Source organism: Rhinatrema bivittatum, chromosome 7 (genome assembly GCF_901001135.1).
Source record: "Rhinatrema bivittatum chromosome 7, aRhiBiv1.1, whole genome shotgun sequence".
NCBI lineage: Eukaryota > Metazoa > Chordata > Amphibia > Gymnophiona > Rhinatrematidae > Rhinatrema > Rhinatrema bivittatum.
In genome coordinates, this window is record NC_042621.1 from 233068898 (window position 1) to 233094137 (window position 25240).

The following is a 25240-nucleotide window of genomic DNA, read 5'->3' on the forward strand; positions in this document are numbered from 1 at the left end:
TGCCATTTTGTTACATAGCCGTACATTTATATGGCCATACAGCAAAATGGTGCTGGCAGGGCAGGAGGCAACTGGAAATCACTCCTGCCCCTTTCCACATTGAAGGGGTTGTAAAATCTACCCCTTAATGAATCAGGCCTTAAGTTAGCCTGAAAGATATATCACTGATTAATAAGACTTCTTGATGGAATTCAGTATGTGTTAATTATATATATGAAATGGCAGCAGCTGAGGAATAAAATTGATAACATTCTTTCAAAGTGAATTGGAGAGTGATAGAGACACATATAGCGAGGCTGTAGTACACGCTACCTCATTGTTAAACATTTTAGTCTGGATATTACAATAGTTCTTTGTTTTATTGTTTTGTATTGTTTTTACTATTTTGCTGTAATACCTTTTCTTCAATAAAAATATTGGAACTTAAAAAAAACCAAGAGGGTAAGAAGCAAGGAGAAAGTGGGAAGGGGAATCAAAATTAAACAGATTGGGTTCCAAAAAGAGCCTAGTATGGAGAGGTGGTAAAAAGGATTCCTCAAATGAAGGCTCATGATGCTTAGCTCCCATTGGGATCCATGTCAAATGAGAGGAGAAGGCTGAAAGGCCAAAAACAGTACAAAAAGTATATCTAATGTATGTGTTTGAATGTATAAATACAAATTGCAAAGTGTTTGGCTCCTATCTATATCCATCATTATAGAGTTCATATAGTTAAGAGGCCTTCTCCAATCTGTACACTTCACATTGATGCTATACATGTTCAAGTTTTTGTACCTATGGGAATGGTACAACAAATGAAGTGTTTAGGGGAGGGAGAGTTTAGAGCCTATTACACGTCTATCACATGACTGAATAGACCCTGAAAGCTAAGTTTTGCACCACTACTGTGAACAAATGTGAACAACTGCAGCGTAGCACATTAATGACCCTCTAGCCAGGGCTGAGCCAAAGGGGACGCGGGGCTCAGGACTAAACAGCCAGAGATGGTACCCATTGAGATTGAAGATTGGGGAGGGGGCAGCTGTCTGAACTGTCTGACACTTATCCACTAATACTTTCTCTGTCCTCTCCGATTACAGCAAACACTGATCCCCTCCCCCCTCCTCGCCCCCAGCATCCAACCCTCCTGGGTATCACTTGGTTTGTGGCTACTCCGTGCCTTCTGACCTGTAAGAGCCAATGATACTGCCCCCTCTTCCACTGGCTAACCTGAGTGATGACTTTAAGCAGTCTGATTTTTCCCATAGGGGCCAAGGCACGGCTGATGACATCACCTCTTCCCGCAGCTGGCAGTGAAACCCACATGCCCAAGACCCTACAAGGCGCAGGCACCAGGGCAATCACCCTACCTTCTCCCCAAGGATTGTTCTTCATAAAGCTTTCATAGTTTCTTGTAGTTAGTAAAAAGAAATACAAAACACGACTAACCTTTCAGGTTACCATACCAATAACCCTAGCATAAGAAAAAACGTTTTTCACATTCCATTTTACCTGCCTTGACTGTGTCTCATAACATCAAAATCTCCATAGATATTTGAGAATTGTTCTGCTTTTATCAGGACTGTATAATTCAAGCATCTCTGTTTTCTAATCAGCACAATTGTTAGATAATTCCATTTAAGTCTTCATAGCAAGGCACTACTCAGTGCTTTTTTTTTTTTAATCTAGTGCAGTAGTCCTGGCAATACCAATATTGTAAAACTTGTTTTTATATATTTGATTTTCTACTAGTTCTACTAATCTGAGGCTATCCAGTATCCAACACTATGAAACTATTTTGGGCATACGTATCTGTGAAAAGCTATCATTCCAGGTACAGTTGATGTTAAGCTGCATGTAAGATGGAATTTATTTGTAGATTTCAAATGGAATGAAAAAAAGTTTAATTACCTTCACGGTTTCCCACCTGGTTACACTGATTTCTAATTACACCATAGCATCACATGAAAAACTGAAATCAACCTTATGCTTTCAGCAAATTAATCACTGGTATATTGAAAGCAGTTGTGTACTCACAGTTTGTGGAGGCTACTGAGACCTGCAAACATTTCTGGAAACAAACATCCGATTCTGTTACTGGACAGATCTCTGGAAAAAAAAACAAACAAAGCACCAAACATGATCCACAAATAATCCTGTTTTCCCTGGCAATGTGATACATCTGTTTAATTTTGGAACGTGGTGAATCAGAACTGGGCACACCACCTATATATATTAAAATTAAAGGGACTTGCACACCTACATATCCCAACCGGTGTTAGCATTTTTTTTAAAAGTCTTCATCGGGTTTCATAGTGAAAGTGTGCAAAGTCCTTTTATTTTAATAGATTTAGGTGGACTGCCTAGTTGTGCTTCCCTGTTCATTCTGTATTTTAGAATTGCGAGTGAGTTTTGCCTTATCTGTCCCTGGTTTTCAAAAAGGTATAATCTGGGGATTTACATGTTTTCCAAAAATATTAATAGCATTATATTTGCAGAACTGCTTGTATACAACAACAGATAAGAAATTAGGAATTCTATAGTTTTCTTTAAACCAGGTCAATATGCAATGTTTAGAGATCCTGTCCCTGATGTAATGGATACGGAGCACGTGAACCCTTAGTGCAGCAGCACAGCTGACGCAGCCTTAAGAGCGAGCCCCCGAGGCCCATCCTGGCAGCTGGTGAACACACCCTGAAGTGGGTCAGTCTGGAGCTTCGTATTTATCAACCGCCTCCTCCGCAGGTTGGGCCTTTGGATTCTGGCAGACAGCAGGACTTAGGTGGGGCCTAGGGCAGTGGTGGTGGCTAAACTCCACAGACACATCAGAGACAAGATTATGAAAATCAGATTATGAAAGTCAGAGGAGAATCGAGGTCTGGGCAGACAGCAAGCAAGAGCAGTCGGGTCCAGGCTAGTGATCAGGTCCAGGCGGCAAGCAAATGTGGTCAAGTTGAGGAAAGAGATCAGGTCCGGAGCAGCAAGCCAAGGGAGACGTGGACACACAGGAGACACTGAGGACGGGAACAAGGAAGGATGGGATGGGCAGGGCTGGTCCGGGTGACAGGACTGGACTGGAAGACAAGGTAGGCTGGACAAGGCAAGGCTGGAAGACGAAGCAAAGCTGGACAAGGAAAGGCTGGAAGAAGGAAAAAGGAACAAGAACACCGGCAAAATGCCCTGCAGAAAATGCAGGAGGCTCGTTGCTGAAGTGAGGTCTACTTGTCCGAAAGGCCCTTTCAAAGGCAGAAGCCTATGATGTCATCCAAGGGTGACTCAGCCTGTTTCCCGCCGCGGGCTTTTTAAGTCTGGGCAGATGACGTGCACTCACCTAAGGAGAGCAGGGACAGTACAAGGATGGCAGCATCCATGCAGCGTGAGTGAGACCTGCTGTTGCAGCACTTGGGGGTGAGTGGGGACATCCCTTGAGCTGGCAAACATAACACCTGAATTGATTTAAAAAAGGGTTTTATATGCATTTTTTCTTCAATCTCTGCTCTCTTGTCAGGAGTTGTTGCTCCTATAAACCTCCAATTCTTGTGTTCAGAAGACCTGAAATAACTCCCAGCTAGCCTCTGATAACCTAAATAGTCTAGAATTCAATTTAGCACCCAATGACAGTGAGCAATGTGCTTCCTATAATCATTTTCTTGAGGTTTTCTTTAATAATGAAAATGGGTTTACACTTTTTTTGACATAGTCTTCTAATTATTTATATTTATTTTCATTTGATATTTTGCCTTTTCCTAAAGGAAAACCCAAGGCAGACTGTATCAAGTAATAAGTCATTGAGTGCCCAAGTGATGGAGTATTACCAAATCATAAATAAGCAGGGGACATCTCTTATCTCAGGTTACTGCAGAATGAGGATTCTATGATGCAGAACTAATCAAATCCCTTGAGAGGGTCATTCTGAGCATTTTCATTTGTGGTTTTTTTAAACAAAGTTTCTAGCTTGGCAAAATAAAATAGCCCCCAGGCACTCCTGCCAATCTCCCCAGCTCTCCCTTCTCCCAACTCGTCTTACCCTACTGAAGAATCTTCATGGGGCAAGAGAAAAATCTTGCCCTCCCTCTACTGCGATTATAAATGGTGTCACCAAACGAAGGTCAACAATCAGCATCGTTACTTATTATACACAAAATGGTCCTGGAGAGGCGAGACCCAGACTGGCACCATTTTGTATGGAAGGAATTAACAATGAGACCAGCTTCAGTCTGTTGGCGCCATTTCTAAGCACAGTAGCACACCATCAATGGGGCAGGAGTGACTGGGGATTCATCCTGCCCCATGAAGGAAAAAAATATGGTAAGAGAGTTAAAGGGGATGAGGAGATCCTAAGGGTTTATTCCTTCTTTAATATGACCCACATTTTTTTTTCTCTTTATTTTTTAATTTTGTTTATTTGTTCCTTTTTACATTTAAAAAAAAAGCAATACCCTTACTAGAAACCAAAGTTCCTCACTTTCCTCCGTGACTACTTTGTCAACTTGCTTAGTATGGCACACAGCTGCCGACTTTCTAATATTTTGCATTTTCTGTCTGAGGTTGGGCATATATGTTGGTGCACAGATAATCTCCACCACACCTTCCACATATTCTCACTCCCCTCTAGGAAGAAAGTCTCTAGGTTCCTGCCAGGTATTGTGACTTTGCTTCTTGCTCTGAGGCTTAGTTTTGTGACATAACACTTCCTCTATGCTCTGTAGGCTTGGCTGTATGTTTATAACCAGCTCGGCGTGCCTAGTAATCTCTATGGCTATGAACAGCATCAAGTCATTCTGCATTGCACCTTCAGTGACAAACCTTTGCAGAGCTGTCAAGTTCCAGGAAGGAGACTATTTGGCCAGTCCTGGTTTTAAACTTGCATCCCATGCATTTTGAGATGCAAGATTAATGTAAATCAGTTATTTACTCTCTCAGATAATAGAAGGACCAGGGGACACTCCATGAAGTTAGCAAGTAGCTCACTTAAAACAAATCAAAGAAATTCTTTTTCACTCAGCACATAATTAATCTCTCAAATTCATTGCCAGAGGATGTGGTTATGGCAGTTAGTGAAACTAGGACTAAAAAAAGGTTTGGATAAGTTCCTAGAGTAACAATCCAAAAACTGCTATTAATCAATAAGGAATAGTAGCTTGAGATTTAATGTTTGGGTACTTGCCAGTAGAGATGTGAATCGTGTCCTCGATCGTCTTAACGATCGATTTCGGCTGGGAGGGGGAGGGAATCGTATTGTTGCCGTTTGGGTGTGTAAACTATCGTGAAAATCGTTAAAATCGTGAGCCGACCCCCTAAAACCCACCCCCGACCCTTTAAATTAAATCCCCCACCCTCCCGAACCCCCCCCCCCAAATGCTTTAAATTACCTGGGGATCCAGCGGTGGTCCAGAACGGTGGCGGTCCGGAACGGCCCCCTCAATTGAATCCTGTTGTCTTCAGCCGGCGCCATTTTGCAAAATGGCCGCCGCAAAATGGCGGCAGCCATAGACCAAAAACGATTCGCCGCAGGAGGTCGTTCCGGACCCCCGCTGGACTTTTGGCAATTCTTGTGGGGGTCAGGAGGCCCCCCCAAGCTGGCCAAAAGTTCCTGGGAGTCCAGCGGGGTTCCGGGAGCGATTTCTTGCCGCGAATCGTTTTCCGTACGGAAAATGGCGCCGGCAGGAGATCGACTGCAGGAGGTCGTTCAGCGGCGGTCCAGAACCCCCGCTGAACGACCTCCTGCAGTCGATCTCCTGCCGGCGCCATTTTCCGTACGGAAAACGATTCGCGGCAAGAAATCGCTCCCGGAACCCCGCTGGACTCCCAGGAACTTTTGGCCAGCTTGGGGGGGCCTCCTGACCCCCACAAGAATTGCCAAAAGTCCAGCGGGGGTCCGGAACGACCTCCTGCGGCGAATCGTTTTTGGTCTATGGCTGCCGCCATTTTGCGGCGGCCATTTTGCAAAATGGCGCCGGCTGAAGACAACAGGATTCAATTGAGGGGGCCGTTCTGGACCGCCGCCGTTCTGGACCACCGCTGGATCCCCAGGTAATTTAAAGCATTTGGGGGGGGGTTCGGGAGGGTGGGGGATTTAATTTAAAGGGTCGGGGGTGGGTTTTAGGGGGTTTTAGTGTGCCGGTTTTCCTGCCCTCCCCCTTCCCCCGATTTACGATTTTTTAACGATAAATCGGGGGAATTGGTATTGTATCGAGGCCCTAACGATTTTTGACAATTTAAAATATATCGGACGATATTTTAAATCGTCAAAAAATGATTCACATCCCTACTTGCCAGGTACTTGTGACTTGGATTGACCACTATTGGAAACAGGATGCTGAGCTTGATGGACCCTTGGTCTGAACCAGTATTTGTAATCTCTGATTCTACCCATTCAAAGTAGTGCTGCTGTGCAATAATTCATCAGGATAGGATTGTCACAAATCCAGGACTGACCCAAAATCTCCATCCTGAAATTGGGTAACTTGGCAGCTCTGCCTTTGTCCTGAATTCCAATCACTAGCCTGTCATGGATCTGGTCCAGTTTAGTGGCTTCAAAATCAAAGTGTTCAGCTTGTACTTGGCAAGCTGCCTTATGAAAGAAATCAGTTCCCCCTTGAGCTGAAATTGCTGGTGGAACCTTGCCCACTCATAAATTACAATGCTGTTGGGGATAAATAAATCTTCATATAACTGGTCCCCAAGTTTGGTGCTTTATCCTTCATTCTAGGGTAGTACAAGTTCAGTCTAGACAAGAAGGAAGAATAATCTTCCAGGGCCCTCTGGCGTAACTATCCAGTCCAAAGTAATAGTCCTGTCAGCTGAGGAGGAAGGACATGCTGAAGAAGGAGATTATTGCTGCTGTTTTGATTGAATGAGAAAAGGAGTGTGTGTGCATGTGTGAGAGAGAGAGCATCTGCATAAGTGTGTGTGAGAGTAAGAGAATGCCTGTGCATGTGCGAGGGAGTAAGAAAGTGCCTGTAAATGAGCGGGAGTGAGAGTGCATGCCTGTATGAGAGTAAGAGGGTACAAATGTATGAAAGCATGTGTGTGTGTGCATGGGTGAGAGTAAAAAAGTCCATGTGTGTGAGAGCATACATGTTTTGTATGTGTGCAAGAGTTAGAGGGCATATTTGTAAGAGTGATAGATGCAAGTGCATGGGTATTCGTGTGAGAGAAAGTGTGTGTATTTGAAAGTGAAAGAGAGCATGAGTGAATTTGTGAGATAAAGAGGGAGAGAGAGTGTGTGTGTGCTTATGAGAGAAGAGAGAACCTGTGTATGTGTACATGAAAGAGAGAGAGATTGTGTGTGTGTGAGAGAGAGAAAGAAGAAAGTCTATGCAAAACAAATCCCTTTCCCTCTCCTGCTAATCCATGACAATCTCAGGGCATCTAGAAATCAAAAGTTCCCAGGTAGAAGAGTGGGATATTCTTTAAAATCCTTATTAGTTTTATTTATAAGGTGTTATTTGATGTATCTGTTTTGAAATATTGGTGTTTGAAACATTTTTATGAGTTTTTAATTTTTGGATATTATTCTGTGCCTTTGCAGGTTTTACTTATTCTTTTTATTGATATGGCTTTACTACTATTGATGATATTTATATTTCTTGATTTTATTGTTTATGTGGAATGGTGATGTTTCTGTTTTCCATTTTGCACTGCATACAGAATTTGGCTAGTTGTAGTTTCCAGTTCAGTTTTTCTCCGCACAGTTCTATTTATATTTTATGGTCTTTTTCTTTTGTATTTGAGGGTTTGTGTTCTGCATGTGTGACTGAAGTGAGGTATTCCAATAGTGAGTAGTTTCTATGTTGAGATCTTTAGCAGCTTGGCTTGTTCTGTTTTCCTAATAGGGGGTGTATTGGTGTTTTGGGACCTGGTGTAATACTTTATTTATTTATTTATTTTTAGTTTTTCTATACCGATTTTCCTGCATAAGATGCATATCAAACCGGTTTACAATAAAACTGAATAAGCAGGAAGTAAAATTCCTTTGTCTAATACATTTAAACATCTGTAACGAAATAATACATTTTTTAAACAGTGCAAAAGGATAAACAACATTAATAAAGATTAAATTGTTAACCAAAATAGGGATGTGAATCGTGTCCTCGATCGTCTTAACGATCGATTTCGGCTGGGAGGGGGAGGGAATCGTATTGTTGCCGTTTGGGGGGGGTAAAATATCGTGAAAAATCGTGAAAAATCGTTAAAAATCGAAAAATCGAAAAATCGAAAAACCGGCACATTAAAACCCCCTAAAACCCACCCCCGACCCTTTAAATTAAATCCCCCACCCTCCCGAACCCCCCCCAAATAACTTAAATAACCTGCGGGTCCAGCGGCGGTCCGGAACGGCAGCGGTCCGGAACGGGCTCCTGCTCTGAATCTTGTCGTCTTCAGCCGGCGCCATTTTCCAAAATGGCGCCGAAAAATGGCGGCGGCCATAGACGAAAAAGATTGGACGGCAGGAAGTCCTTCCGGACCCCCGCTGGACTTTTGGCAAGTCTCGTGGGGGTCAGGAGGCCCCCCACAAGCTGGCCAAAAGTTCCTGGAGGTCCAGCGGGGGTCAGGGAGCGATTTCCCGCCGCGAATCGTTTTCGTACGGAAAATGGCGCCGGCAGGAGATCGACTGCAGGAGGTCGTTCAGCGAGGCGCCGGAACCCTCGCTGAACGACCTCCTGCAGTCGATCTCCTGCCGGCGCCATTTTCCGTACGAAAACGATTCGCGGCGGGAAATCGCTCCCTGACCCCCGCTGGACCTCCAGGAACTTTTGGCCAGCTTGTGGGGGGCCTCCTGACCCCCACGAGACTTGCCAAAAGTCCAGCGGGGGTCCGGAAGGACCTCCTGCCGTCCAATCTTTTTCGTCTATGGCCGCCGCCATTTTTCGGCGCCATTTTGGAAAATGGCGCCGGCTGAAGACGACAAGATTCAGAGCAGGAGCCCGTTCCGGACCGCTGCCGTTCCGGACCGCCGCTGGACCCGCAGGTTATTTAAGTTATTTGGGGGGGGTTCGGGAGGGTGGGGGATTTAATTTAAAGGGTCGGGGGTGGGTTTTAGGGGGTTTTAGTGTGCCGGCTCACGATTCTAACGATTTATAACGATAAATCGTTAGAATCTGTATTGTATTGTGTTCCATAACGGTTTAAGACGATATTAAAATTATCGGACGATAATTTTAATCGTCCTAAAACGATTCACATCCCTAATATACATACAGTTATGATATAAGGAGCACAAAGGTTAGCACGAAGGGGCGCAACAAAGAGGAAAACCCCTTTGTCGCGCCCCTTCGTCATGCGACGCCTGGTGTAATAGCGCCGTTAATCGGGTCGCTGCTGGCTGGTCATCGTGACGTCGGGAGGGGGGGTCTTCACATCGCTGGTTTTCCCTCTCATTTTTTATTTCAGTTTTTCAATTTTTTGGGGTTTTTTTTTCTCTCAAAGTGAAGCTTTCTTGAAATGCCCGCTGGTAGTGGGCTGCCCCTCTCACTCCGTGCCTGGTGGAATAGCGACGTTAATTGGGTCGCCGCTGGCTGGTCATACTTGCAGTGTTGCCTTTTTATAAGGCTGAAGAGGTTAGGGCTGTTCAGCTTGGAGAAGAGACGGCTGAGGGGGGATATGATAGAGGTCTTTAAGATCATGAGAGGTCTTGAACGAGTAGATGTGACTCGGTTATTTACACTTTCGGATATTAGAAGGACTAGGGGGCATTCCATGAAGTTAGCAAGTAGGACATTTAAGATTAATCGGAGAAAATTCTTTTTTGCTCAATGCACAATAAAGCTCTGGAATTTGTTGCCAGAGGATGTGGTTAGTGCAGTTAGTGTAGCTGGGTTCAAAAAAGGTTTGGATAAGTTCTTGGAGGAGAAGTCAATTAATGGCTATTAATCAATTTTACTTAGGGAATAGCCACTGCTATTAATTGCATTAGTAGCATGGGATCTTCTTAATGTTTGGGTAATTGCCAGGTTCTTGTGGCCTGGTTTTGGCCTCTGTTGGAAACAGAATGCTGGGCTTGATGGACCCTTGGTCTGACCCAGAATGGCAATTTCTTATGTTCTTATGTTGCTCTTTAGCAGTTAGTGCCCTATTGATATAGAAAGTTTATTTCTGTTCTGGGACTATTGCTTTTTAATATATGTGTAAACAACCTGGAAATGGGAACCGCTAGTAAGGTGACCAAATTTGCTGATGACACCAAATTATTCAAAGTTTTTAAATCACAAGAGGATTGTGAGAAATTGCAAGATGTCCATACAAAGCTGAGAGACTGCGCATGTAAATGGCAAATTAAATTTACAGTAGACAAGTGCAAAGTGATGCACTTAGTGAAAAATAACACAAATTATGGCTACAAAATAAAAGGTTCCATATTAGGAGTCACCATTCAGGAAAATGATCTAGGCATCATTGTTGAAAATATGTTAAAATCTTCTGCTCAGTGTGCAGCAGCAGCAGCCAAGAAAGAAAATAGAATGCTAGGAATTATTAGGAAGGGAATGGAGAATAAAACAGAGAATATCATAATGCCTCTGTATCGCTCCATGGTGTGACTTCATCTTAAGTATCGTGTGCAGTTCTGGTCACCACATGTCAAAAAAGATATAGCAGAATTACAAAAGGTACAGAGAAGGGCAACCAAAATGATAAAGGGGATGGAACAGTCCCCCTATGAAGAAAGGCTAAAGAGGTTAGGCCTCTTCAGCTTAGAGAAGAGACGGCTGAGGGGAGATATGATTGAAGTCTATAAAATAATGAGTGGAACAAATAAACATTAATCAGTTGTTTACTCTTTCAAAGGGTAAAAAAAAACTAGGGGATACATTTATTTATTTTTTATTTATTTAAAAGTGTTTGTATACCGTCTTTACAAACAGTGTTTAATCAAAACGGTTTACATAACTAAATAAAAAAACAAATATAAATAACGATTTAAATTTAAAAGAACATAAAAATTATCAAAGCTCAAAATTACAAAAATTTATAAAACTATAAATACATTTATAAAATTATAAATAAAACTAATAAGAGAAAATATTTTTTTTACTCAACACATAATTAAGCTCTGGAATTTGTTGCCAGAGGATATGGCGAAAACTATTAGTGTAGTTGCATTTACAAAAAGGTTTGGACACATTTCTGGAGGAAAAGTCCATAAACAATTATTAAGGTGGTCTTGGAGAAATCCACTGCTTATTCCTGGGATAAGCAGCTTAGAAACTATCTGCCCTTTGGGATCCTGCCAGGTACTTGTGACCTGGATTGGCCATTGTTGGAAACTGGATCCTGGGCTTGATGGACCTTCAGTCTGACCCAGTACGGCAAGTCTTATATCTTATTGTATTGTAACTCTGTTTTCTTGTGGACTTCTGAGGACCAAGCTCATGCCCAAGATGTGTTAAAGTAGGCCTAGTACCACATGGATTCCAAGTGTCATTTCCTTTTTTGCAGGGTTTTCTGGTTGGCAACACAGCATTGCTTATAAATATAATATTCATATTGTAAGTGATATTTTTACTTTGGAAGACTGTATTTTGAATATCCTTTTTCATGAAAAATCTGTTATAAATGTACAATTTTTAATTGTGTGTGTGGGAAAGCATAACAGGCATGGGAGGCACAAGGCCCTAAGGTTCTCCTAGGGTACCTAATACCCTTGCACTGGCCTTGGACATTGACTGACTATGCAAACATTTGCCAGAGGCTCCCAACTTGTGGTGTCATGTTATGTGTAATGGGTGAGGGCACAGATTTTCTCTTGGCCATAGGTGCCAAATTGCCAGGCTATGGCTCTGAAGAATGGTGCTCAAATAAAATAGTCTTTACTGTAAATTAAAACAATCCAAGCTCCAAGGCCAAAAATAAAGAACAGCATCAGAAATATAATAACAATGAAGATGATTGTTAATGTGTCCATCTTAGGTGTTGCTTCCTTTTTCACTTCTCCTGCACCATTATCCATGAAGAAAAACTGTTCCCCTTGCAATGTGGGAAAACTGGAAAAGTCAATCAGCAAATAGAAGAAAATCCCCAAGCACAAAAACTGCAGGACAACTGTCCCCATGTATACAAACATCCAACTGCAATTAGTCCAAGTTTTTACTTTTCTTCAAACTGGGAAAAAAAAACCCTGTATCACTCTCTCAGCGGGTGTAGTCCTTTGAGTTATCGTATCAAAAAGTAACAAAATCTTCTTACCCTTGCTTCTTCAGATCACTCAGCAATCAGATCCTTGCCCCAATCCTCTGCGATACTGGGGGTTTGTCAAAGTCCAAAAATTCCTTTAATCCAAACTCTTCCATTATCAAAATGCAAAAGTCATGAGCAAAAGCCCACCCAAAAGTTCTCAGTGCTCTCCCTTCTGAGACCCTGTGGAAGACCCAAAACTTCTCTCTCCTTCTCCTATAAATCCTGGGAGGATCCAAAGCTTCTCACAAAAGTATCTGAAATCAATATAAAATACTAAGTCCTCTCCTGAGACCCAAGGATGAATCTCAAGCTCCTTTCTCTCCATGTATCGCCTTCCCTTTCAATTTCCTCCTTCCCTCTGAAGTTCTGGTTATGCTCCTAAGCAACATATGCCCCAGATGCCATACCCCCCCCAAATGGTAGGGTTATCACACAGGGAGGAATAAAATATACAAAACCCCTCCTATAGCAGTGAATATTCAAATTACAAGGGCAATATTAGTGACACTTGGATTTCCCATCATATTCATGTTTTTTCAAGAACTTCTTATATCTGTTCCTGTCTCCCTCAGCCTGGAGACAAATGACTTAAATATTTGCTCAACTTCAGGCTCCCTACTGTAAACAAGTATGCACACTTGCCTTTGCCACTATTGGTGAATTCTCCTTCAAGAGGAAATCAGAGTGAGGGACACAATACCTTTTCAATGTGCAGCAGCCATGTTAAGGGGCATTGCACATGCTCAGTGCAAACAAAATTGCAGGAGGCAACTTCTTACAGTCCACTAAGGGTGGGGTTACTTCAGGAGCTAGGCAAGCTGCAGGTTTGGGCCTAACCAGGAAACTCAGAGGGTTACAGAGTGCATCATCCTAGGTGAGTGTGGGATAATTTGGGCTGGAAAGTATAACTGTTTATGTAGTTGATATGTACCGATCAAAGTTAACTTAAGCAATGTGAAAGAGAGCTGCTATGATTGACAATGAATAGAAGTTATGTTACTGCAAAGTGTACATAATGAATCTTGATTTGGGATTTAGAATGTGGGGTTTACTTCAGTCCTGTTGAGATGCTGAAGGCAGAGCCAGCAGACCTGAGAGCAGGAGCCAGGCAAACTGCAGGCCTGGTGCATAACCAGGAACCTCAAAGGGTTCTAGGATCCACACTGTAACTGCTTTCATCCTCGATGGAGCTAGCTGAGGCACAGTCACAGTAGAACCTGTTGTGCTCTGGGCTGGAGAGAGACTGCTTCAGGAACTGGATTTTGAAAGAAAATCAAGAGAACCATAATTAATAAATCAAGAGCTTTGAGAGGTAAAAAGGAGTGTAGTATATTTTGGTTTTGACTAATAAACATTCACAGAGAAGTTCTATTTTGTTCATTCAGTTTAAAGCTTATTCTGTTTGAAATATTATATGCTACTGGATTTAAGGGGAAATGCTTTGATTTGTAAGAATTAAAGGCATTTTACTTTAATTTGCTTAAATGTACAGGCTTTGCTCCTTTGGTTTAGCTCTGGGGAAAGTTGGCAAGTGGACGGGGCAAGAAAGCCCAGAGCCTGTCACTGAGCCCAGGGTACACTCCCACCACTTTGTTCTCCCCGTGCAGCTTGATGGCCATCCTGTGCCTGGCAAACTACAAGCGCCAGTCAGGCTAGGATGCCAAATTGGCAAAGTCGAGTCCTGCAGGAGGCCTCAGTTTTGCTGATCTTGATGCCCTGAAGGACTCGCTGTGGAATGGAAACTGGCTCGGGGCCATCTGACTTGCCTGAGGTTAAACTTCTGACACCATGTTGTGTTACAGACGGTTAGATACAAGTTATTTGGGTACAGTGGAGTCCTATCACAAAGACACTCAGCCATACCTTCTTAACAGGAACAGTGAACGTGATTTCTAAGAGTGCTCTCTGCTGGCCCATCATCTTTACTAACTACTTTTATTAACTGAATATTATACCCCGCCTAGACCTCAGATTAGGGGATAGCCTTTATGGTAACTGGTAGCATACTTCTCTGAAAAAGCATGTCTTCGGGTAGGACTTGAAAACAGAGAATTTCTTTCTGCAATTTGCATAGAAGTGAATAATTCCAGAGATAAGTAACAGCAAGGAAAAAGGCTCGAACTTGAAGGTGAGAGTGACCTGAAGAGGTAAAGGGAGCAGAAATGAATGAAAACGATGTTGAGCATAAACTGAATGGTGGTAGGAAGGAAGCTTTCAGCACCGTTCACAGGACAATGTTTTCAGATCCTTAAAAGCTGGACCTTCCTCCCAAAGGCTGTAGTTATTTATATAACAACAGTACAGACTATACAAAATCATAAATTACTTTAGCTTCCTAGTGAAAATAGCATTGTTTTCAAGCATAATTTCAGAATCAATTGTACCAAATTGTGCAGCCGTTACTGTACAAGATTATAAGTAGAGCAATATACTGCTGCCTACATGCTGAATTATAGCTGAGTTTTAACATACTTGGTTCTTTGAAAAACACCACTTATTCAGGAAGTGGAGTTGTAATGCAGTAGTGTGATACTCTGCTGACTTTATGTATTTACTTTTCTCCGCATACAGAGATATGAGAGGGAAAATGGATGTGACATGCTCCAAGATACTGATTATTCCAACTAGGAACCTGTTCACTTTTTATCTGGAGTCTGAGCACCGAGCAGCAGCCTACTGCATTGGGTAGAAAGATGGTAAGCAGGAGAGTGATAAAACCTTTTCTGTGCCCCTGCCAAACACTGCAGCTTGCTACCAATCCAACTCAGGAGCAGCAAGAGCAGATGCTAAATATGCCAACAAACAGCTATTAGAGGAACACCTGTCTGAGCAGGATATTGGCATGTTGTGATAGGGAGAGGTGAAATGTCAGCAAAGGAAGGAAACATTGCAGAATAAAACGTAAATCCTGAGGTATACATGGTGCCTTAATCGCTTGTAAGTGTTGAAGCCTGTGACCAATCTATTTTACAGTATGCTGTACTGATTTTCTTGGAAGCACCTCCCTTCCATCTCCGCCACAGAGAATGCTTGGTTCACTGGCTATCAACTTTATTGTGCCATGAGTGATATAAACCTTTAATCATGTAATTGACTAATCTGTGGTTTTGACATATGTAAAAAACAACAAAAACTTTTTGCATAGCCCAAATGTGTCTTATCTGTAGGTCCAGATACAGACACCCAGGTGTGTTTTCCTTGTCATTAATTTAACTAGACACACTCTGCATATAATATCTGAGCACCTAACTTTTAGAGGGCAATATTACATTTTACAGCTTGTGAATGAATTTGAATGATTTGGATCACCTATACCTTCACAGAAATGTAAGTTAAATGGAATAATCAGAACTTCTTCTCATTTATTATTCAACTGTCACTGCTTGTTAGCAATTTAGACTGTGCGGCTCATCTGCTCCACCACTTTTTACTGAATTTTATTCTGCTAATGTTTCTCACTAAAGTGACAAGTCCTCATTCTGAAAACAGCTGGATCAGCGTAAACATGTCATTACTGCCACCGGTTGAAGCCATCTCAAGTTCCAAATAACAAAACATCCCCAGATCCCAAACATCTGCTATTTAAATGCAATATGTAAGAATTATATATGTAAACACACACACACACACACACACACAAGCATAATTAAAGAGCTTTGGGAATTAAAGAGTTCATGACCTTTTCTGTTGAAAATGCTTAGTACTTTTAGCACCTGGAACAAGTATTGTTAAAACTAAGAACACAAATGCTTTTAAACATACGGAGAATAGAAATCTCCATAATGGTACACAGGCTAACAAAATGTATGACGCTATTCTAAATTTTTGAAGCTTGAATACACAAATAACTTGAGTCTGGATTGTTCCCTTGATGCAGACTCAGAGATTGGGAACAAGAGGGGGGAGAAGCAAAAATTACAACATATGATACCCCCGTCTCTCCTTCTTAGCGTCTATCTTCCCCTCTCTTTTCCCTTGCTGCCTTCATTTTCCCCTCTGGTCCTGCTGCAGGCTCCACTTCCCCCTTCTTGTCCCTCTTCTCAGCTTCCACTTACTTTTCCCTATATGCATCACCTTGCACTTGTCCACGTTAAATTTCATCTGCCATTTGGAAGCCCAATCTTCCAGTCTCGCAAGGTCAATCCGCTTGAGATGAAACTACTCTGCATAATTTTGTGCCAACCGCAAATTTGATCACCTCACTCATTGTACCCCTTACCAGATCATTTATAAATATATTGAAAAGCACAGGTCCCAGTACAGATCCCTGAGGCACTCCATTGTTTATGTTTTTTCACTGTGAAAACTGACCATTTAATCCTAGAGATGTGAATCGGAACCGGAATCGGTTCCGATTCAGATTCACATCGTTAATTTTTTTTAGTGAGGCCCGATCGCGTTTTTGTTTATCGGCTGCGCTCGAGCCGATAAACAAAAAACCCACCCCAACCCGTTAAAACTGATCCCTTAGCTTCCCCCACCCATTTTTAAAGATGGCGCCGGCCATCCAGTGCTCCTACCATGTGACAGGGGCCGGCCAATGGCATGTATACCCTGTCACATGGTAAGGGCATAGGGCCATCGGCGCCATTTTTATTAGCGCAGCCGATGGCCTGAGACCAGGAGATCGCTCCCGGGACTTCCGCTAGATCACCAGGTATTTGTAAAAGGTTTTGGGGGGGGTTTGGGAAGATGGGGGAAGCTAAGGGGTCAATTTTAAAGGGTCGGGTGGGTTTTTTTTTATCGGGCCATCGGTGCCATTTTTATTAGTGGCAGCCGATGGCCCGAGAGCAGGAGATCGGTCCCGGGGCTTCCACTGGACCACCAGTTACATGTAAAAAGTTTTGGGTGGGGTTTGGGAGGGTGGGGGAAGGTAAGGGATTTGTTTTAAAGGGTCAGGGTGGGTTTAGGGGTTGTTTTGGAGTGCCGGTTTTCCCACCCTCCCCCCAAATAACTCCCGTTAGTGGACACTAACCCGATTAACGATTTTTTCATGATAAATATGGGGAATTTCTATTGTATTGCACTCTTTAACGATTATTGACAATTTAAAAAATATTGTACAATATTTTAAATCGCCAAAAAACGATTCACATCCCTATTTAATCCTACTCTCTGTTTCCTGTCTTTTAAACAATTTGTAATCCACAAAAGGACATCGCCTCCTATCCCCATGACTTTTAGTTTTCTTAGAAGCCTCTCATGCAGGACTTTGTTCAATGCCTTCTGAAAATGCAAATACACCACATCTACCGGTTCACCTTTGTCCACAAGTTTATTCACACCTTCAAAAAAATGTAGGAGATTTAGGAGGCAAGGTTTCCATTGGGTAAATCCATGTTGGCCTTGTCCCCTCAAACCATGTCTGTCTAAATGTTTGTGATTTTATTCTTTATAACAAGTTTCCTTGATTTTTCCTGGCACTGAAGTCAGTTTCACCGGTCTATATTTCCCAGATAACTCCTGGATCCATTTTTAAATATAGGGGTTACATTTGGCCATCTTCCAATCTTCAGGTACATTGGATGATTTTAATGATAGGTTACAAATTAATTGAAATAGGTCTTAAATTTCAATTTTTAGTTCTTTCAGAACCCTAGTTAGTATACCATCCAGTCCAGGTGATTTACTATTGCACACTTTGGGGTAGATTTTACAAATTTGCGCACATGCGTACTTTTGTTCGCAGAAGAGTACGCGGGATTTTAATAGATACGCACGTATCTGTTAAAATCCGGGATCGGCGGCCTCGGAGGAAACTTTCCTTCCATCCCCCCCACACATTCCCCTCCCTTCACCTACCTAACCCACCCCCCCCAGCCCTACCTAAAACCCCCCTACCTTTGTTGCACAAGTTACGCCTGCCCAAGGCATCCCACCTTACATCCATATAATATATCCTTGCCTTGCACATGCACAAAATAATTCTCTTTGTGTAACATTTCTGAAATATTTCCATGCTACTGATAAGAGAAACTTACCGAGTATGTTTAGGGATCATTCATAAATGGTAAAATTCTTATGCTTTGTGCAAATTCCCTATTTCTCATATGTGTTATTATGTGGCTACAATCTAAAATATTCTTTATAATGCAAATAATGAGCCAGATTTTAAAAGCCCTATGCACGTAAATCCAGAGGGGGCAGGGTGGTCTGGGGAGGGGGCGGGGCCAGAGGCCTCCGGCACAGTGGCCATTTGCCGCTTTGTTGGAGGATTGCCTGCCGGCAGGCTGCCAACACACACAACTTGTGCCTGCCTCTAGGCAGGCGCAAAAGGTAAAATACAAATTTGGGGAGGGGTTGGGGGGTGGAAAGGCTAGGGGAAGGGGTGGGAAGGTCAGGCTAGGGAATATCAACGACATGTCCAACGCCTTAATCACCAGCAAGCGAGTTGGTCATTGTTTTTCAAACACTTTGACTTCCCACTAAAATACCATCCTGCAGAAAAGAATGTTAGGACAGATGCCCTTTCACGCTCCTTCTCTCCGGTGGATGTTCCTGATGAACTTCATCGCATCATCAGCCTGAGAAGATGGTGTTAGCAGCCACTCACACCATCCCCGCTGGGAAAACAGTGGTGCCGCTGAGAATGAGAAAGAAACTGCTAAAATGGGCACATGACTCCCGTCTGGCCAGTCTCCCCGGGCAAGGCTGTACATTAGCCATGCTCCAACGTTTCTATTGGTGGCCTACTATGAAGACTGATGTCCAAGCTTACGTGGCCTCCTGTGCTACCTGCGCAAGACAAACCTCCTGCCAAATGTCCCTGGGGTCTCCTCCAACCTCTACCTGTACCAGAGGAATCTTGGACGCACTTCGTGACCAACTTTGTGGTGGACTTACCTCCTTCTGCCGGAAACAATATGATCTGGGTGACCGTTGATAGATTCTCAAAACCCTGCCAGGTTTACCATCCACTGCTGAACTGGCTAAATTATTTGTGAAGCATATCTTTCACCTCCACGGCATGCCCAAACACATTTTGTCTGATAGAGGTGTCCAGTTTACCACAAACTTCTGGAGAGCTCTGTGTCGGAAGTTTAACATCGCATTGGACCTGACCTCGGCCTATCACCAGCAGTCCAATGGCCAAACAGAGTGAATGAATCGGACGCTCAAACAATTCCTACACTCATATGTGAATACTAGACAAAGTGACTGGGCAGAATTACTCCCTTGGGCCGAATTTGCCCTAAATCCTCATCCAGCTGCTGCTACGGGATCTACGCCTTTTCAAATGGTATATGGCCACCAACCATTACCTCCATTACCTCTGCCACTCTCCATGACATCTCCAACAGCTCAAGTCACTGCAATGAAATTACAGCAATTGTGGAAACAGACTAAGGATCTACTCCTCAAGGCGGGCCAAAAAGACGTACAATGCTCACCACAGGAAGGCACCTCAATTTCAGCATGGGGATAAGGTATGGCTTAGTACAAAGTTCCTTTGCTTAAAGCTATCCTCTGCACGCTTTGCTCCGCAAAGCGTGCAGAGGAAGCGTTGGACTTTTTGCGGTCCTTCGACGCCTTGGGAATTTGACTTCAGTTTGAAGCTACCACCATCCATGAAGATCCATTATGCCTTCCAAGTGGCACTACTGAAACCTCTTGTCCTGTCTGAATTTACCAGCAAAGCACCGGAGCCAGCACCACTTGATGCCGAAAAGTATATCGCGTATACCGTTGAGGACATACTGGATGTATGCAAGAGAGGTAAACGGGAGTACCTTATCTGCTGGAAGTGATACGGACCGGAGGAGAACTCTTGGAAGTCCATGGCCAATATCCTGGGTAAAGACATGATCCGTCACTTCCATCAGTCTCATCCTCAGAAGCTGAAACCCCCTGGGAGGGGCCCTTGGAAGGGGGGTACTGTTTCACCCATTGGTCGCAGATGGCTGTGCCCTCTATTGCTCACCTTTTACCTGCCTGACTCTGTTCCTTTTGGGAAGATGGCTGCCTCCGCTTCTCCACGCCGACCCCTCCGATGTCCCCAGTCTGGCATGGGCGATTGCGTTCAACATCATTCTCCCGGAGTCACCTAGAGTAAGCGCGCATGTGCAGCCTGGGTCCTTTACTTGCGTCATGGCGGGAACCTCAGAGGCATCCCCACCACATGACGTCACGAGCTCTGGTATTTAAACTCTGTTCACGATTCCTAATACGAGTTAGCAAGGAATCCTCTCTATGTTACCAGACACTGCTGCTCTATGTACTCCTGCTCCAGGATGACTTAGGTACCCGCTCCTTGGGGGCCTTGCCTCTCTCTTCTACACCCACTGGGGTTACCTGCTACCAACAAGGATGTACCCACACCTTGGGGGCCTTGCCTCGCTCCTGTCTATCCTCTGGGGTTGCCTACCACCTTCAAGGATGCCTAAGTACCCACTCCTCGGGGGCCTTATTTCGTCTGGACCTCCGCTCCTTGGGGGTTCTCTCCTACTACAACTGCCAGCATCAGAGTGAGTACTACCACTCCAGTTCTGTGTCTGCATTGTCTCACCTCTCTCTACGTAGATCCTCAGCCTACCCCGCACTGCGGACCACTACCGGATCTACTCTCACTGGCCTTCCATTTAGGCCTGGGTTCTTGGCCTACCCTGCTTCGCGGACCATTACCGGATCCATCTCCCTCTTGGGACCTGGTGAGACTGTGTGACTGCCCTTCCATTCTGCAGCTTTCAGACAGATCATTGCTATCAGAGATCTCCTCTTCTTGCTGGGATCATTGCCCGTTCCTCGGGCTACCATCTATGCTGAAGTATAATAAAGACTACCTTTCTCTGTGTCCATCTCTGCTTGGAGCTAGCCTATCACTGCAAGTCCCTGCAAGGCTCCGCCCTGTGGGAGGTGCCATCTCCTGCAGCAACCAAGGGCCCACACCTCAAAACATAACAACCATAAGCCATACGATTTTTAAAAGGCAGCAACACAAAACTACACACCTCATAGATTTATAATTATAATTTGAAAGAACAAAATAAGAGCCTTCATTCTGTCAAGCAACAAGTAAGCAAGCAAACAGGATTACAAGCAGGGATTCTGAGTGTGGAAGAGGATGTTAGATAGTTGCAGAAAAAGCAGGAACTTTGGAAGATCTTTTTGTTTCAAAAGAAGCTCCCATCAGCTGACTGATGGCTGGGAAAGAACATATCACTGAAGCTGTCACAATTGCTACAACTTCTACTGTTGTCCAGACAGATACTCTGATATATAATGAGGAAACAGTTGAGTGTGAATTCATCCTTAGAGCATCTCCTTCAGGAAGCAGGTGGCAGAACTCAGAGAGGAGGTGGCAAAGCGGAGAAGCATCTGGGAGAAAGAGGATTAAATTGATGAAATGCTTATCAAGGTATGGAAAACGCAAGGACAGGGGAAGGTGAAACTGGACCACAAGATGACAACTGGATTCAGATCATTACAGCTGTTAGACCCTATCCCCTGATTCTGATTTCCCTCAAGCTGAAGAACCAGTATGTAGCCCTGAAAGTTGATGAGAAACCATCCCAGGATGAGAAGGAACTGAAACATTCAAAACCTAAAGCTGCAGACTCAATAACCACTGCACTTAGAGCATCCATCTGCTGATCAGACATGCTATCTACCAAAATTCAAGACATTACAGAAAAATTGCTGAAAATCCTCAAGCCTGACTACCATCTAGTGCTGCCTATCCATGTTGGACTAATTGATACTGCTAGGTACCACTCAGATCCTTATCAAAAGTGACGTCATGGCTCTGGGAGAGAGGGAAAAGAAACAGGGCAGATAGCCAGGAAGGAGTTGAAAACATGAGGAGGAATCTAGAAAAGCTTGAGGAATATACTAGGGTCTGACAGTTAAGATTTAGTGCTAAAAGAAATACAGAGTTATGCATTTAGAATGCAAACAAACAATGGAGAGGTACTGAATAAGGGATGATATTGTCTAAATTTGAAAAAAGAGCAAGATCTGGGGGCGATCATATCTAATTATTTTATTTATTTATTTATTTATTTATTTATTTAGATGTATTTATATCCCGAGCCCTGCAAGTTTTGGGGCGGGCTACAAAGATACATACATAATAGAAACTTAAAAACAGTAACTAAAAATCACATTTATGACAACACTTGAGTATATATCTTAAAATGCAAAAGTAGTGAATTAAAAATAGAAGTATAAAAGTCGGCAAGAGAAATAAAAACAGAGTTAAAATAAATTAAGAGGTACATAGGTCAGGGAATGCTAGTAGGAAAAGGTAATGCTTGAGGGTTTCCTTGAAGGCTTTTTTTGTCGGCAGTTAGTCGTATACCTGGAGGGATAGTGTTCCGTAAAGTTGGACCTGCCATAGAAAACGCTCGTTTAAGGTGAGAAAACAAACAGGTGTATAAAGCAACAGCAAAAGCCAGAAAGATGCTTGGGCTGCACAAAGAGAGGAATGATCTGCAGAAATAAAGGAGATGATATTGCCCCCTCTATAGGTTCCTGGTGAGACCCCACGTGGAATACTGTGTACAATTCTGGAGACTGCACCTTCAAAAGGCTATAAACAGGATGGAGTTGGTGCAGAGGGCGGTTACTAAAACACTTACTTGTCTCCATGCTAAAGCATATGGGGACAGACTTAAAAGATCTAAAGAGGTACACCATAGAGAAAAGACAAGATAGAGACATTTAAATACCTCCATGATTTCCATGCACAGGAGGTGATTATCTTTCAACAGAAAGGAAGCTCTAGAACAAAACATCATGGGATGAAGGTGAAAGGGGGTAGACACATGAGTTTTCTAAAGAACTATTTTTTTTTTACAGAGGGGATAGTGAATGCATGAAGCAGCCTTCCTGTGCAGGTGGTGGAGACAAAAACAAAGTCTAAATTCAAGAAAGCATGTGATAAACACACGAGGGTAGATATTGAAGCCTAGCTGGCTAAACTACAAGGATATTCCAAAAATGTAATTTTCATGTTCCAGGGTCCACAGGGCGGGCCTCCTTACTCCTCCCTCAGTTCTAGTAATATGTTTAAAATCCTGCTATCCCCAGACCCCACCCTACCAACAGTAGCAATGCCCTATTCCATACCATGCATTCACCTGGACCTACCTTCAGCCCCCCTCTGACAGAAGCAGAGCTGGAGCTCCGGGAGTGGGTGAGTTTATACCTCACTTGCAAAAGATTTTTTTGGTATCTGGAGGGGTAGGGGGTGGAGGCAGTGAGTGCAAATCAGGGCATTGCCACTGTGAGCAGGGGGGGGACTTTTATAGAGAACCAGGGAAGGGATGGGAGGGAGGGCCTGATCTGCAGACCCAGGAACATGATAATTTAATTTTGGAGGGGTTTAGAGGGTGGGAGGTGTAAGGCCTGAAATGGCTATATATTCAATTGGGGGGGGGGGGAGGAAGATAATAGAGCACATATTTGAAGATATCCAGTTAAGGAGCTAGTTATCTGGCCACACAAAGCCAGATAATTAAAAAAAAAAACCAAAACAAAAAACAACTAACCAGTTATATTCAAATATATACGGTTAGGTTTGTTTTAGTTATCTGGTTACATGTAGTTTGATGGCAGTGAAGAATTAATTATAATTACAGCAATGAGAGTGCACTAATCAGACTTGCAGGAATAGCCAAGGCAGTGAAAAATACTGCAAAATATGTTAAAGACTGCAAAGTATGTTAAAGATCAAAAAGTATGTTAAGAGTCAACACAGAGTTTTATTTCTGCCTTTCAGGTTCAATTTACAAGAAATCTTATGATTTACAGTCCTTTTAGCTTATATGAAATTAAATTATAATGCCAACAAACAAACTAACTCACTGATGTGTAAATTAGAGGCAGCAGTGATCTATTTAACTAAGGGGCGAATTTTCAAAGGCCCGTGCGCATAGGCCGCCGGCGCGCGTAAGTCGGGGCGTGTCGGGGCGTGTCGGGATGACGTGACGTTTCGGGGGCGGGGTGCGGCGTTTCGGGGGCGGGGCGTGGTATTTCGGGGGTGGCAACGTGGGCGTGGTTTCGGCCCGGGGGCGTTCCGGGGGCGTGGCCGCGGCCTCCGGAACAGCCCCCGGGACCGGACCATGGCGTGGGGCAGCCAGCCGGCAGGCGTAACTTTGCCGACAAAGGTAAGGGGGGGGGGTTTAGATAGGGCCGGGTGGATGGGTTAGGTAGGGGAAGGTAGGGGGAGGGCGAAAGAAAGTTCCCTCCGAGGCCGCTCCGAAATCGGAGCGGCCTCGGAGGGAACAGGCAGCGCGCGCTGGGCTTGGCGCGCACAGGTTGCACAAATGTGCACCCCCTTGCACGTGCCGACCCCGGATTTTATAGGCTACGCGCGTATCTTATAAAATCCAGCGTACTTTTGTTCGCGCTCGCGCAAGGTTTTAAAATCTGCCCCTAAGTGTAATGGCTCAGAAGAACTGAGCTGGCATTTACTCTACGTTGTTTGGTAAGCACTACTCCAGTTATAATACATCTTATAATAAAAGACTGAATATTTTTCTGTTATTGGCTATCAGGATATTCAACCCAGCCCTACTCTCAAACCCTACTACTCCCCAGTTCATCCCTTTTAACAGGCTTATGTTGATTATCTTTAAAAAAAGGACTAATTGGTATAGAGAAGCATTATTTTTATCGTTGTTTTATGTTCATTTATTAATAATTTATCAACAATTTTATTTTATCATATGTTAGTGTACCTTTTAGATATTTTATTTTGATTTTATGATTTTCTAACATGTAAACCGTTGTGATGTATATTTTGAACGACAGTATACAAGAATCTTTAAATAAAACTTTAAATAAATAAATACTAGCACCTCAAAAGAAGGAGAGAGTTTTTTTCTTGCTTTAGCCTCATGACAGCTACTCAGGCTCTCCTTTTTCTGTTTCGCCCAAGGGGGTATAGATTATTTCAGAAAAAGAATGCAAAAAGGAAGGGGAAAAAGAGAAGGATGAAAGCTGAAATGAGGTTAGGAGCTGAAGGTAAATTTGGGGGGAACAGATATTTGGTGAGGAGAAAAAGGAGCTGCCAATTAGTTTATTGGAGGCATAGAAGGAATAAGGAAAGGAGGAAAGAAGAAGAGGAGAATAGATACTCACT

The 25240-nt window shown here is 43.3% G+C and overlaps 1 protein-coding gene across 2 annotated transcripts in view; it reads right to left on the reverse strand.

Moving 5' to 3' along the window:
- Positions 1 to 25240, reverse strand: part of ADGRA1 (adhesion G protein-coupled receptor A1) — a 1158413-nt gene that overhangs the window by 746224 nt on the left and 386949 nt on the right. For both annotated transcript variants that reach the window (XM_029609977.1, XM_029609976.1), the window contains exon 4: positions 2017 to 2088. In XM_029609977.1, the coding sequence (XP_029465837.1) occupies positions 2017 to 2088 (72 nt within the window). The remainder of the gene's footprint in view (positions 1 to 2016; positions 2089 to 25240) is intronic.